Source organism: Sturnus vulgaris, chromosome W (assembly GCF_052056855.1).
Source record: "Sturnus vulgaris isolate bStuVul1 chromosome W, bStuVul1.hap1, whole genome shotgun sequence".
NCBI lineage: Eukaryota > Metazoa > Chordata > Aves > Passeriformes > Sturnidae > Sturnus > Sturnus vulgaris.
The window spans coordinates 27004579-27020823 of record NC_142282.1 but is presented as its reverse complement, the minus strand read 5'-3'; the positions used below and the strand labels follow the sequence as shown (position 1 = coordinate 27020823).

Below are 16245 nucleotides of genomic sequence, written 5' to 3'. Positions count from 1 at the left end.
TTGTTGGAACAATTCCACATTTCTGGGCAGCTTTTCTTTTTAATGCAGAAATTTGGGCTGCAGTGTCAACCACAAAAGTAATACGTGACTGTTTAGGACCAACTATTGCTGTTATCAGTAAATCCACAGTTTTAGGATTTCTGGTGAGCACTCTTAAAAATAACCAATGACCTCTGTCACTTTGCCCACCTACAAGGGACGGAGTCTTTAGTTTCCCTGCTTCTGAAGCTGTTTAAGCTCCACTCCCAGAAGCTGAGAAGATGATTGCGTTGGCTCAACTCCCAGAACCTGTGGAGGAGATTGCTCTGATTTAATGCTCAGAACCAGTGGAGGAGGGGGTGCACTGGGCTGTACAGTGGAGGAGTTAGGTACAATAGGCTTGGGACAATGCCAATTTGAAACTATTTTTGCTAGCTTTTCAAGTGGTAAGCCATGCATTACATCTCGGGGGACTCCTTTCCTCATCCCTAATAACCACCAATACTGGCGGTTAGACTTGTTTACCCTTCTCAGGTTTATTCTTAGGAGAAACAATGTGTCTAACACCTTTTGTGTTTTCTAATTTTTCCTCTGGGCTTTTTATAGTTCCATATTTCCTACTATAATTCAGTAGCTTTTCTGCAACTTTGCTCCATGTCCAAATTTTATGGTTACTGGCAGGAGAACATGATTGTGAGCCTGGCGGCTGCTGAGAAGGGGTTACATATGGAGGGAAAGGGTCAGTGAAACAAGATTGGTCACCCGAGTTTGCAATAACTCTATCTAGTCTATCTACAGGAGATATAGCTGCAATGGTTTTTTGAAGGAGAATTGCTGTAGGTTTAAGTGACTCTGGGAGGCCACGAATTAAAGGGGTCATAATTTCAGGCATTACAGGTAATTGCATAGGTGATTTCCAGCCTGTAATTAATTTTCTTTCATCTATCATTTGCAAGCAGGCAGCTTTGTGAATGTTTTCAATAAGTTGGTCAGGGGTACCAGTTAAAGCTTCAGGGTCTCCCCTTTCCAAGGGGTTAAGCCCCCCTGCCCAATAAGCTGCGTGCTGAGTTAGGGACCATAGGTTAATTTTATCTCCAATTGTTAAGAAAACCCCATGTCCCCAGTACCCACTAGCTTCTTGTTCAGATAATTGAATCTGATCTCCCCCAGTGAGAGACACTCGAAATACGTATTCCGTCTCAGACTCATGGGGGACACATCCATACTCCTTCTTCAATTTAGTCAATTCGGTAGCTGTGTATGGGGTTTCTTTAGTGGTTATATGTGGGTTAAAGTCCTCATCATTGACATAATTAAATTCTGTTTTAATCATAAGTCTCAAGTTAGGGCAGCAAAGTTCCCCATAATCTTTCATTAAAGTTAGTTCCTTTTGAGGATAAATTTGATTAATGTGAATATTTTCCTTTTTCTCTGTTTCTTCTAGTAAGTCAGTATGCTTTGAATTTTTGGCATGTAGGGCAGCTCATAATGAATGGTTCTCAACTCGTAATAAATGGTTCTCATTTCTTTCCTCATCTAATTGATTTTGCAAAATTTGTACTAGGTTTTGTAAAGAGTCTATAATTGTGTTTTCCTCACTTACTCGCTTTAAGCAAGTTTCTATAGCTGCTGTAAGACAAGCTCCCGAAAGTGAGCAGAGTATAGTTTTATCTTTGCCCAGTTTGAATTTTGCTTCATGTTGTGAAGAACATATTCTATCAATCACATTTTCTAAATTATACCAATTACTGTTTGCCCATTCTTTCCAACCTTGGGAGGTCTGGCGTTATATTTAGCTAATAGAGCATAAAATGCAGTTTTATCAGTCATTTTACAAAAGGGGTAAGTAAAACCAGAGCAGAGAGGTCTATTACTTAAGTTACACTCACACACAGATTTTTGCTGTGTTCCCCCTTCACTTCCCTGTGTGGGTGAAGAGACCTACTGCTTGGGAGGTGCACCTTAATTACAAATCTCTGGTTGTCTCTTCACTACACCAAACAGTCAAAATTCACACAAAAAACAACTAAGAACAACAATAACAAAGTCCCACTTTTTGCACCAAGAGATCTTTTGTGAATTTCTGAAGACAGAGCCCTCAAATGAGTGTGGAGATGCTTTACACCTAGGCACGTGCAGTTTGCGGGAAACCTGAATTGCCCCCCTTGCTTTCTAGACAGGCTCACCCCTTTCGAGGTGGCCAGCTAAGTGCGGCTGGAGCAAGACGTCCTTCCCCTACTACAGACTACACACAACCTGTAACCCGTTCTGTCAGTCAGAAATCCTGTCCGTGACGTCAATTAAAATGTCACGATCCCCTGTTAATACAGGTGGGAGTAGTGATGGTTCATTTTGATCTCAAGGGGTGCAAAAGACAACAACAGGGGACAAGTCAGTTTGCTCAAAGCAGAAATGCACTTTTATTGAGTGCCAACAACTCAGTTTTGCCATAGAGGGAGAGTTAAAGGAAACAAAGTAAAGAGAGAGAGAGAGAAAGAGGGGAATAGGGAATAGCTATAGTCCTTTTCCAAAGCAAGTGGCGTCCGACCAAGAAGTGGGGAGATTTATGGGCCATTGTGAGGTGCTCCGAGACAGAACATGCAGTGGTGCTCCGAGAAGCAGATGTAGGCATAGTACCTGTTCAAAGGCACTGTACCGTGGACAGCACAGCAAGCACAGCGCACCAACAAACAGTCCCTTGGCCAGCATCCACCTTGCCAAGGCCAGAACTCCTGTCCAGAAGCGGGTGGGGGGTCCTTGGGATAGCCTCTATCCTCGTGACGGTCATGAGGCATATGAGGGAAACTCTGGACCAACTCTTACAGCTGACCGATAGAACAGCCACCCCGGGGGTGGGTCGAATGAATCTCTGTTTTATTACTGCTATTTTGCCGAGGTCTGGACGTGCTGTGTTTTTGCGGTGTTTTGATTGTGTGAGTGACTGAAACATGCCTTTCAGTGCAAAGTGAGAGCAGAAAGAGTTCGCTAAATCATTTCGCCCATTTCCCAGGCAACTGGAGTGACTGTAGTGAGTGCAGTGCAAAGTGAGTGCTGATTGGTTGGGGCGTGAAGGACCCTGCATGAGGGACACTGTGTGAGGGATGCTGCATGTGTGTATATTTTGCCTAGACAAATAAAAGGAATCCTTCTCCTTGAGTGGTTTGGGCTCGACTCCCAGGAATTTGTGAACTTAGGGTGTCTCATACCGGAGGAAGCTACCCTCACATTCTCCGTGTTCAAGGTGTTTTGATATAGAGGTGAAAATAACAGAGAGACCTATAAGAACGTTGGTGAGAAGTGGAAGACGGGAACGAAAGGTTACATATAATATTAAGAGATGGGTTTAATGATAATTTAGAAAAACCTCCAGAAATAATCAGGACTGACTGCGTCCAATCTATTTGGATCCCTGGACACCTCTAGATAAGGGCAGAAAAGTGGTTTAAGAAAAGAGAAAGAGAAAATATTGAGAGTCTCAACAATAATAAGAGATACCTAAGGCTAGTTCACCAGGGTGTGTTTTAGCCCATTGGGGAGAGATAGCTGGTGTGAGAAGTACGGAGGACAAGAAAACGCTTTTGAAGTACTGTGGCCAGTGGTGGCCACTACATAAATTAGCTGATGGAGTAAGGTGGCCACCTACTGGAACTTTAGATTATAACACCTTTTTACAGTGAATGTTGTTTTTGAGAAGAGAAGGGAAGTGGGACGAGGTTTCCTATGCGGATATGTTCTTTACCCTTCGGGATCACCCTGAGTGGCAGAGAGACTGTGGAATTAGACCTCCCTCTGATCCTCTGGTAGTAGCCCTTGAAAAGGATTATAAGGCAGCTAATAAAGGTAAACTTAAGAGGTGCTGCTCTGCCTGCAGCATCGGTCAGAGATGTATAAAATTGGATAAAGTCTTGCACACCAGTGCAAGAACAAGATCTAACAGATCTATTTAAACCTCCCCCTAGGAGACAGGAGGAGGATGGGAGCTCAGAAGGAACATCCCCTAAAACACCCCCTAGTAGCTCAATCTCATCCAGAACTAGAAAACAAACAGTACAGGCACCTCTGCGGGAGGCAGTGGGGCCAGAAGGGGGAAGAATGGGGGTTAAGGTACCCTTCTCAAGTATCGATCCGGAGGAGTGGGAAAAGGTTGCTGAGTTATCGCAGTGATCCAGTAAACACTGCCAGTGGTTTATGATACATAATAAAACAGCATAACCCTGATTGGAGTGATATGCAATTACTGATGGATGCTCTAACTGAAACAAAGAAACAGTTGATTTTGAAAAAGGCTGGGAATTTGGTAGAGGAGTTCTGTAGGGCCCAACAAGAAAATGCAAAAGAGTACTTCCCACTCCAAGATCCAAACTGGGACCCAAATAGAACAGCAGAAATAAAGCTAGAAAGCTACCAGGAGTGGATAGTACAAGGAATGGAGAGAGCTATTCCTAAAACAATAAATTTGTCAGCTTTATATGCAATCAAACAGGGTCCTTCTGAGTCTCCATCCAAATTCCTGGATCGCTTAAGGGACACGATGCATCGCCATCCATCATTAGACCCTGAGTCTGAGGTAGGAATACAACAGCTGGTGAATTTGTTTTTAGGACAGTCTACAGGAGACATCAGACGTAAATTTCAAAAGCTCCAGGGACCGGATGGAAGGAATTTAGAAGCCCTATTAGATGAGGCATGGAGAGTTTTTAGTAACTGGGAAGAGGGATACAAGCACGGAGTGAGGAAACTAGTAGCAGTTGTAAAAGAGGAGAAAGGGAGAGGCGGACAAGGACCACGCAGGCAGAGACCGTCCCAGCTGGGCAGAGACCAGTGTGCAATTTGCAGAAAATTTGGTCACTGGAAAAATCAGTGCCCAGCATGAAGGCGCCAGGGAAAGGGGAACCAAGAAAAGAAGGGGGTGGTGGTAGCACATGTGAAAAAAGACTGAAGAAGCCCCATGAATCTTTCCCCAGCAGATCCACTGGTTATAAAAATGAAGCTGGGGGAAGAAGAGAAGGAGGTGGAATTTTTGGTTGACATGGGGGCAACATATTCAGTCTTAAATGAAGCTTTAATACCTGTGGAGAATAAGTATGTAGTGGTAAAAGGGGCAAATGGCCAAACCGAAAAAGCATGCTTCTGTAAGCCTTTAAAGTATAAATATGGAAAACAATGGGGCATTCATAAGTTTCTGTATATGCCCAACTCCCCAGATCTGCTCCTGGGGAGGGATTTATTGGCACAATTGCAAGCAACCATTACATTTAAAGAAAATGGGGAGATTACTCTGGAGGTAAATGATCAAAAATATGTAGAAGTGTTAAGTTTAATATTAACAATGATTGAAACTGAAGGGGAAATTAGTGAAGAAATAATGAGCCAAGTATTTCCTGGAGTATGGGCCTCTGATATACCAGGGAGGGCAAAAAATGCACCTCCTATATTAATCAAACTAAAGGAAGGAAAACAGCCAGTCAGAGTTACACAATACCCCCTTGAAAAAGGAAGATAGAGAAGGAATTGGCCCGAGAACTTTCTGCAATTAGAATTTTTAAAAGAGTGTCAATCTGATTTCAACACTCCCATTCTACCTGTTTGAAAACCTGATGGCTCATATCGAGTAGTACAAGATCTATAAGTGAGGATCTTTACCCTGTAGTGGTGTCATGGTTTTGATTTGCCAATTTAAATATTCTCATTTTCTGTTGTGAGACAGAACCAGGAGCAGAAGCAAGGTAGGCCTAAAACTTAAGAGGGTATAAAAAGAAATTTATTAAATATACAAAGAGGGGAAAAAAACATTCAGAATAAGATTTTCAGAGCTCTCTTTCCTTTCTTCTCCCAACCTTTATAACAACAAAACAAACATACAAAAATTACTTCAATCAGTTCCCAACTTAAAGTCCTTTTTTAGCTCACTTTTGGAGAGAAAAGCCTCTTTTTGTTAGACTATAGGGACTTTTTCTACAAAAAGGAAGAGAACAGTCTTCTTGTGGTTTTATTTCGATGATTTGCATCTGCCTGGAATCTGCAATTGTGGCACTCCTCCCGACTCCACAGCCTTCCCAGAGCTGCGCATGTGGGGCTATGTCTGATTCATGGGGTATTACTTTTAAGAATGAAATGTTCCACAGTAAAGGTTCTCTTCATCTCTTTTCTCTCTGTTCATGTTTCATCCTCAGAAAACTGAGATACTCTTCTTTCCTCAGGGCAAAGATTCTCAACACAGGTGCTTTTTGGTGAAATGATCTATTAAATGGAACATCTCCAACTCTTCATGTCTTTCTTTATGGTTTATAGGAATATTCAGTACATCAGTTCATTCCTACAATTTTACAAAAGGACATTTCAGCCATTTTCACAGCATCTCTCCACTCTCTTCCATCTAAAAACTTAGTTCTTGCTTCACTGACTTTAGAATATTTCCTTTTTCCCTTTCACTCCGGGAAGGATTGAAAAGTCTATAAGTCTTATTTGAGCATTGAAAGAGTTAAGATTTTGAACAGGGAAAAGAAAAAAAAAACCAAGGCTACAATGCTGGAGCTTTGCCAGGATCTTCGACACCAGCCACGCTGGAAGGGAGGGGGGAAGAAAAGCAGCTGGGATCTTAAATCAGCCTGACTTTTTCCCGCTACCGTCCATGGCCACCCCCTCCTCTCTGCCGGGCCATGCCAGCTCCCGAGATAGGGGGGACCAGCCCTGCCCCCCTGCCAGGCCCGCAGGCCTGTAGTAGGACCAGGCCTGGGCCCTGTTACCTGCACTGCCGTTGGAAAGAAAAAGAGACTCAGTTACAGATTACTTCCTTCAAAATGTGTGTTCACGGAGTGAACAAACTTTCTCCAATTGGCTGTTGAAGCTGTCCCAACCCCCCACAGAGGAAGCCCCCTTAGAGAGAACTTCTCTCTGAGTTTCTTCTTCCCAGGTCAAACCAGCACAAGTGGCCAACCCATATACTCTATTAACATGCTTGACACCTGAGCTAACCTGGTTTACCGTTTTAGATTTGAAAGATGCCTTCTTTTGCCTCCCTCTCCATGAAACCAGCCAGAAAATTTTTGCCTTTGAATGGCAAAGCCCTAAGAGCAGGTGCAAAACACAGCTCACCTGGACATGGTTGCCTCAAGGTTTTAAAAACTCACCCACCTTGATCAAAGAACAATTTGCAAAGGACCTGGAGGCCTGGGAAGCCCCGCCAGGAGAAGGAAGGCTGTTGCAGTATGCAGATGACCTCCCAATAGCCACCCAGACAGAAGAAGCATGTCTGGCCTGGACAGTAAGCCTCCTAAATTTTCTGGGACTCCAGGGTTACAGGGTATCAAAGAAGAAGGCTCAGGTAGTGAAACAGAAAGTGATCTACCTGGGATACAAGATCACTGCTGGACAACGGACTTTGGGGCAAAATCATAAAGAAACGATCTGCCAAACTCCAAAACCTGAGACAATCAAAGAACTGTGAACCTTTTTAGGAATGACAGGGTGGTGCAGATTGTGGATCTATAATTATGGACTACTTGTAAAACCATTATATGCTCTCATTGCAACTGGGAACAGGGACCTTCAGTGGACAAAAGAGGCCACATGAGCCTTCGACTAACTTAAGAAGGCTCTTATGTCAGCCCCAGCTCTGGGACTGCCAGATGTAAGTAAACCATTCTTCCTATTTTCCCATGAAAAACAGGGGATTACCCTGGGAATATTAGCCCAAGATCTGAGCCCATATCAAAGGGCAGTTGCTTACTTTTCTAAGTAGCTAGACACAATGGCCAAGGGCTGGCCAGGATGCCTCTGAGATGTAGCAGCAGTTGTGCTAAACATCCAGGAAGCATGCAAATTTACCTTGGGCCAGGAAATGACTGTGCTAGTGTCTCATACGGTGTCCACGGTGCTGGAAGTGAAAGTTGGCCACTGGCTTTCCCCATAGAGATTCCTGAAATACGAAGCCATTATAGCAGAACAAGACAATGTAGAAATAGTGGTAACTAACACTGTCAACCCAGCTTCTTTCCTCAGTAGAAACCAAGGGGAACCGGTACACCATGACTGCCTGGAAACCATCGAAACCACCTACTCCAGCCACCCAGACCTGAAGGACACCCCCCTTGATGATGCAGAAACCTGTTTCACTGATGGAAGCAGCTATGTCATCAGTGGAAAGCGACATTCCAGGTATGCAGTCACCACCTGCAAAGAGGTAATAGAATTGGGACGTTTACCAGTAGGAACCTCTGCACAAAAGGCGGAGATAATTGCTCTAACCCGTGCCTTGGAAATGGAAAAAGGAAAGAAAATAAACATTTATACAGACTCAAGATATGCATTTGGGGTTGTACATGCACACGGAGCCATTTGGAAGGAAAGAGGACTGTTGAATTAGCAAGGGAATAACATCAAACATGCACAGGAAATAATGTAACTACTAGAAACAGTTCAGCTACCCGAGAAGGTAGCAATCATGCACATATTTCTATATAACCTGATATCAATATAATCTAGTATAAATAACTTTCTATACAATGTAATGGCTAGTATATGGTTAACTGTTTGCTTAATGCTGAATAGACAAAAAAAAGAAGAAAAAGCTCACCAGGTGGATAGCTTTAGAGATAGATAAGTATAGTACTAATGAGAAATTGGCAAATGTAAAGACAATTAACAACAAAATAAAGAATTTAGGCTGGTTAAGACCAGACAGACCAAGGAACACCATCACTGAGCATGCTCTGAAGACAAAGTTGAAAAGTTCAGATGCAAAGAAGACCTTGGAAACCTTCATCCTAGACCCCTGACAACCCCTGAATTAGGGAAGTGCAAGCACAGTGCAAAAGAGCTATTTAATAACCATGAGATCATACTATGCAAATTAGTTCTGGCACGTATGTGATGATGTTGTAGTGACATAGTGATACTAAGCAATACTTACTGTATAAATATACCACATCATTTGACAAAGGTGGGTGAGTTAGGAGGAGATATCCCCCTCACCATCAGTGCTGTAATAAACAAATACCTGCTCTATAGGCATTGGTCCATGAGAATTTATTTCCGGCCTATATTTCAGGCATCAATACATTCAAGATACTGTTTTTTGCAGTTTAGTTGGTGTTTTACGCTGCTTGCTTGTTTCTCACTTAGTCCCGCTCTTTTGGCTCAAAAGTGACCAGAAGGATATAGTGATGCCACGTTCATATGTGATCTATGCCATGGCGAGTCGCAGAAATCTGGATAAAAGCTGTGACCTGTTGTGGCGTGACAAGTGTTTTGCATGTACTTGCACTCGATAATTATTGGATCCCAGAAATCTGGGGTTTTTGAGCTTTCTGTGCTTTCAGGCACAGACTCCCTGGAAAACACTGCTTTTGACCTGAGGCCTTGGAGACTCCTTTTAAATATGAGTGGTGAAGTAGAAATCACAAGTGTGTAGTGAAATAGAAGTGTGTGTTTTCACAGGGTGATGGGTTTTAAATTTGAAGCTTTTATAGTATAGTAATAGGTATAGGACAAGATGGAGGTTTATGGGCATTGTCTCTTTCTTTGTTCATCTTCTTTTTCCTTCTTCATGGTTTTCAGGTAGTAGTTTCTGGTTGGCCAGTTAGTGTCACTCTAAGGGTCATGGGAACATAGTTATTGGGTCAAAAGTATAAATAATATCGGTGTTAATTCTCTATTGGACTATTTAGCCTTAAAAGACCTTGTAGCAGTTGCCTCTGTAGCCATTTTTCCCTTGCTTCTAGCAAGGAGCTGGAAGTGCTGTCATACTCTCTGTACTTTCTGATAAGATATAATAAACATCCAAGCCTGAACACGAGAAAAACTGTTTCAACCATGTTTCTGTTAATCCTGGCTCTGAGAAGAAGACAGACAAGACTGATTGACAAACCACTAATTAGGTGGTGCAAAGCCTTTGCACCATCACCCACAAGTAGGAGTACAATACCATAATGATGACATTAGACTTTTTCTGGATAAGTTACTTTTGTAAGTTTCCAGAAAGGGCTATGTTTTGGCAGTCCTGGTCGGCTCATGAAAGCTGCATGGTGTCGCGGTTTGAAAGACAGGTATGGTCTAAGGAAAGGCAGGAGCCCCTTTTCTGCGATGCAGAGTGCAACCCCCCTCCCTTTTAATTATTTTAGGTCCAATTCAGACGCCTTCAAGCAGGAGATATGGGGATAAGGGTAACAGTTCTTTACTGGTATCTAACAAGGCAGAAAACAACAACAGGTATAAAAATTGGCAACAGAAACAGTCTAGCTCCGCTCCAGTCCCTTTTGGCCGCAGGCCGTCTCCCTGCGCTCAGTTACTGGTGCTGTGGGGGCAGGGAGGGTCCCGCACAGTTGAAGAGGGCTGGAGTGATGGTGGCGGAGGCCCAGGGGGTGAGAGGGGATGGGGAAAGTGATTCCCCCCTCACGGTGTCGGTCGTGGTGCTCAGCTGAGTGTCCGGAGATAGTAGAGTGAGATGGGAGAGCAGCAGAGCGATGTCCAACAGCAGGGAGCGTGGATCTCAGTGCTGGGATGGCAGGGGGAGATGCCAGAACGGAGCCCAGGCTGCCTTCCCACTCCACGAGCCAAGCGAGAGAGAGTCCCCCGCTCCAGACCCCCGTCCACCTTTTCCGGTTCCCCCCCCCCCCTTCCACCCACCCCCCTACGAGAGAACATTATCTGTCGTTTCAAGGTGTAGCCACAATTACTTAGCATAACAATGGGGGGAATTCCACAGAAAGAAAAGGGGAGCAATCCAACCCCCAACACATGGTGGTTAGGTAATTTCTCTTCTGACTGGGCCTCATTTTCTTGGAGACAATTGATATCTGGTAAATTGAATAGATGACTACTTTGAACCTGCTGATGATAAAAACACATGCATATCTTCTCTTTAATTTAGTGACTCGATTAGGCTTTGTCACTGTACATTCAATTGAGGAGTCTTATATCTAGTGAGACCAGAAACTTACAGCAATCAGGAATAATTCATATATAGCAATCAAAAACATTTCGAATAACAGACATAATTAATTACACATGTAAAATTAGATGATTACCAAGCACTAAAACATGGTAGCATCATCCCAGTGTCTGCAACAGCTGACAAACCTCAAATCAGTGAAGAATTGGATAATCATCTCGAGAAAATGATTCCCAAGCTCACTTCAAAAAGAAGTCCAGCTGTCATATTGATATGGTCAAATTGCCAAGTCAAAGTGACTCGAGTATTGTTTTGATGCAGAAAACACTTGGGTCTGTTGGCAGTTTCCCATCCAGGTAGAGCCAGGGTGTGGCCAGAGCCCAGGCCCTAATTGGAAGAGAATTCCTTGACATGTTTTAAAAAACAAGACTCTGAAAAATAGAAGCTATAATGAAATATTTTAGGGTGAGAAAGTAACCAAACCCCTGAAGCAGCTGGTTCTCTCTGAAGTTTTTCCTCAGGATAGAGATGTCTTGAAAGCAGCAAACTGTTAGAGTGTTCCTGTAAGAAATGACTGGAATTGCATCTGTCCTCTGTCCTCTCTCACAAGATCATCAGTTTAGAGGATGTTTCCAATGAAGCTCAGATGGAACCTGGAACTCTGAAGATACTGAAAATCATTAGACAACAGAGAGGTAGACTGGATAAAGGAGATGCATATGCAACTAGAGAAGTGCGGCTTTTGACCCTTTTTGAGTCTTCACCCTTTCGTCCTGACTAGCTCAGCTGTTAGGGTGAAGCCTCGGGATCTGCCACATGAACGTAAATAAAAGATAATAAAAGAGGCTCTTTCCCCCTGAGGAAGTTGCAGGGTTTATTTCTTGTGCTTCCCCAGGAGTGACAGGAGATAGAAAGAGAAAGAGGGCGAGGTCAGGGGGCACAGGTCTTTTCTAGGGTCTGAAAGGGGGGCGGGAAGAAATTGGATCTCAGCCATCTAGGTATGGCCAGAAGGGGAGAGGGACCAGACCACAGGACATTGCAGGAGTCACGGAATCTACCATTTCCGATACCTCTAGGGAGATCCAACAGAGAAGAAAAAGAAAAGATCCTGAAAATGACACGTCTCGTATATAGTTACACCAAGAGATGTTAAAACACATGAAAAAGCCGGTTATAAATACAACAGTAATATCTTATGAATTATGCCTATTACAAAATTGGTAAATTTACACCATGCAATCAATAGTGTTAATTATCACTTCAGTATAACAAAAAGCACACTTAAGATAACTCAGTTAATCAGTATTAATATCGAGCATAACGTGATCTAAATAAAACTGGAATAAAATATTGTCTAAACTTAGTGATACTGAAACTTAACAGAAATGAAATCTAATAGAATTACCTTAATAGAACTTAGCCTTAATGAATCTTAACAGAACGTATCTGGACATTACAATATTGGACCTTAACAAGAATAGAAACCAACATCTTTTACAAGTTATAGACGTAACTTACTCTAATGCTGTTAATACAAAAAGGCAATAAAGAATTCGAACAATCTGTGCACAAGATGATTTTACTGGAGGGATTAAAAAGGATGTGATAAGTATGTTGTGATTCTATGCAATTTGGATTCTAGCATAGATAACGGTAATTGCAATTATTAAGTATAGCTCTTATTAGGATTTTTCAAAGTACAGCTTTAATCATTCTTAAATTACTAAAGAGGTATACAGAATCAAAATGTTGACACGTTTTATGGCAAAAAGGATCTTCAGTCTGGGCTTAAATATGAATTGCTGTTCTACTAGCATTTAATTAAAAACATTTGTGAAGAAAGGGTCCCCCGAATTAAGGGGGCAGAAACATTATCTGCCTGTAAATATTGTTGGGTATATACATTTCTAAGTATTATAGTAAAAACCAATACCATTATAACTGTGCCACAGTGCACAGAGATAGTTTTGAATTCCTCCAGTAAAACTGCAAAACTGTAAAAAACTGTAAAATTCACTTTTCTCCATCCCCGCCCTTTTTTTTCCCTGCGTCGGGAGAGGGATCCATGCCACTGCGGGGGAAAACTGGAGCCTGTGCCGCCGAGCAACGGGAGGGGGGGGGGAAGCTGCCTAAAAGGGGGGGATGTGGAAAATGGCCACAGCGAGGAAGCGGGGAATATATGCGCCCTCCTGCAGCTATTGTTAACTCTTCAGGGGATACCACGGGGCACCTCGTAGGTAGTCCCGGTGCCGGCAGAGGGAGCGGCGCATCTACTTCCATTTTTTCTGGTTCTGTCATGGGCTGCGGAGCCTGTGCGAGCTGTGACTCGGCGTTGTTACTGTCTGAAACCGCCTGTGGAGCCTGCAACTCCGGCTCCGGGGGTGCAGAAGGAAGGGACGGTATAACTGGGTCCTTCCCCCAAAAAAACTCTCGTGCAAACGTCGGGAAGGCAGATGCGGGGTCATCCGGCTCTAAAGCCGCTGCTCCTTTTAACACTGTTATTATTGCTTTCCATGCCGTGCTAATTCCCTTAGTTTCCTTTTGACCCGTCATTTACGGCATCCCAGAGAATTACTTCCAGCCTTTCCCACTCGAGGGTGTCGAAAACACTCCTGGGTTTAGCAAAAAATCCTCTTTCCTGACCCCATCTCAATAGTCTTTTTTAAACCTCCGGGTCATATTTAACTGCTCTCTTAGAGAGAATACACTCAAGGATATTCAGCGTTGCCTGCCCTTCTTTCGACAGCGCCTTTCCCATCCTCCCAGCCCCGGTCGCTCACCTTCTTACCGTAGTTCTCTGCTGCGCAGTGCACACTTTCTTTCAGGAGTCTTCTCTCTCCCGTATTCTGCGGAGCCTCTCTCCGGCTCCCCCCCGCTGTGGTCCAGCCGTGGCGGTCTCCGACCAGACCTCCCGCTTTTTTGATCCGCGGACCTCCTTCAGAGACAAAGTCCAAAGAGTCCGATGGTCCGGTTCATAAGCACGATGTCTATCACATCGTGGTTCACCAACATGCAGGAACAAAGGACTTCCGAATGACAAATCAATGTGAGTATGCAGAAACCGATTTATTGTTTACATTATGCTCTTCCTATACATTCTAAAACTACTGTCCACACGATCGTGCATTTTTTTTTATTGGTGCCTCTATCTTGTCCATGTGCTCTGCACGCACTTTGAAGGAAATCTGATTGGTTACGGTCCAGCGCTTCACCGCCCACCTTTATCTTGGTCCTTCTAATCTTGGTATTCTGCTTTTCAGCTTCTTCTCTCCCAATTTAGCACAATTTATGTTTCAGTAGCCTTGACGAATTCCAGAGTGTTTGATAAAACAGAAAAAAAAACCAGCTGAAAATGGCTAGGCTGGTGCACCTGGTATAAACTATGGTCTAAACTCTTAAGATACATTGCTACACCGCGGGCTGGTCTGGGCACGCTGGGGGGAAGGGGGAAAGCAGACAGTATCTCAGCGGCTGATGGCCTGGCCTCCCCTCCCCTTGCCTGGCAACCACTGGGGCCCGGTCCCAAACCGTAGCTGTTCCCGGGGCCCAGCGGACCCTGGCTCGGCCCGGGCCAGCAGCAGGGCTTAGTGTCGGCACGATGTTAGCAGCTGCGGCCCCGCCCAGCCTCCGCCGGGGCCCTGGGGCCTCCCCTCCCCCGCCCAGCCACTGGGCCGGGAGGGGGAAGAACTTCTCTCTCCCAAGACCGGAAAGCATGAGAGCTTTTTTCCAGGCTTGTTAATTTTTAACATGTGTGTTCACAGTGATGTGTTCAGCTTTCTCAGTGGCTTAACAGGTTGTCAGTTCTCAAAACTAATCCCTGATTGGTTTTTGTCAGACATAGAGGAAGCTCTCAGCAGCTCCTCTCAGAAAAGTCACTTCTGTAAGGTGTTGGCTTCAATGCAAAACCAGCACACCAGGGCCCAGAAGTTATTCTATACCACCTCATGTCATTGCCAGGGGAAAGGGACTTTCTTCTGGTGAGGAATTTTGTCTGGTCGAGAAAATGTGATGGAGGGAGCCATTTGGCATTATCTATTATCAGGGGTATTTTTTCCATGTGAGTTGTTTTTGGGGTTTTTTTCTTTTACCTTTTGTTATTAATATTGTTGCTGCTACTGTTCGTTTTCTTATCTCATTTCTGTTTCCAGTAAATCATTCTTATTTCAACCCATGATCTTTGCCTTTTGTGCCTCCCATTGGAGGGGAGGAAGGGGAGCAGTTCATGGTCTTTTTTGTGGGAGTACTAAATTGGAGACTACCATTCCTAAACCACAAAAACAAGTTATCAAGCACAGTCTAATCACCTTGCAGAGAATAGTCATATTTTCTAACTTTCTTACAGAGTAAATTCTCATTTTGAAACAAAAGATTTAAAAGTCACGATAGCATCATCACTCACGATTCCACAATGTAATAACCAGACTATCTTAATGAGGGTCTGAAGTCTTTAAACTTTTTATGCAACCATAAATGACATAATTTAGACTGAGAACAATGACTTACTACAAACACCTGAAAGATACTGGCCTTGAAACAGTGAGCCAAGTCATACACTGCTATTACAGCAACAAATTGTTCTATGGTTGTAGTGGGTTGCCCCTGTCTGGATGCAACAGTTCTCCACCAACTGCTCCACCATGGGTCTCTTTCTATAGGGTAAGTCCTTCAGGCACAGCCTGCTCTAGCATGGGTTCCCCACTGAGTCACAAGTCCTTCTAGCAAACCTGCTCCAGCATGGGTTCCTCTCTCCATGGATCTGCAGGTTCCTGTCAGGACCCTGCTCCAGCACAGGCTGCCCACAGGGTCACAACCTCCTCTCAGGCATACACCTGTTCCGGCATGGGCTCCTCCACAGGTGGATCTCTGCTCCCCAGTGGCCCTCCATGGGTTGGATGGGCACAGCTGCCTCACCATGGTCCACCATGGGCTGTAGGGAAATGTCAGCTGCAGTGCCTGAAGCAGCTCCTGCCCCTCCTTCTACTCTGACCTTTGTGTCTGCAGAGTTGCTCCTCTTATATATTCTTATCCTGCTCTTCTCTGGCCACAATTACATCTGCACAAGAACCCTTTGTTTCCTTCTTACCTATCTTATCCCAGAGGTGTTACCACCATTTCTGATTGGCTTGGCCTTGGCCAGTGGCATATCCATCCTGGAGCCAGCTAGCATTGGCTCTGCCAGACATGGAGGAAGCTTCTGGCAGCTTCTCGCAGAAGTCATCCCTGTAGCCCCCCCGGCTACCAAAACCTGGCCATACAAACCCAAAACGATGATTTAACACTGTGTCTTTCCTAGAAGACTGGATGTGCATCAGTTAGACTCTCAGAACTATTTTAAGAGAAAGGAATGGAAAGCATTTAAACCAGCTGTTATCTAG

General features: G+C 44.0%; 1 protein-coding gene and 1 long non-coding RNA gene across 2 annotated transcripts; both read right to left on the bottom strand.

Moving 5' to 3' along the window:
• Window positions 1-346: 346 nt before the first annotated feature.
• Window positions 347-4898, bottom strand: LOC148220055 (uncharacterized). The gene has a single exon (XM_088155485.1). The coding sequence runs from the start codon at window positions 1352-1354 to the stop codon at window positions 491-493; it is 864 nt and encodes a 287-aa protein (XP_088011611.1). The 5' UTR covers window positions 1355-4898; the 3' UTR covers window positions 347-490.
• An 824-nt stretch (window positions 4899-5722) lies between these two features.
• LOC148220054 (uncharacterized) lies at window positions 5723-13773 on the bottom strand. The gene is made up of 2 exons (XR_015798962.1): window positions 13651-13773; window positions 5723-7897 (listed from the first exon to the last, which is right to left on the bottom strand). It is a non-coding gene; the product is annotated as an uncharacterized LOC148220054 (long non-coding RNA).
• Between the last annotated feature and the right edge of the window lie 2472 nt (window positions 13774-16245).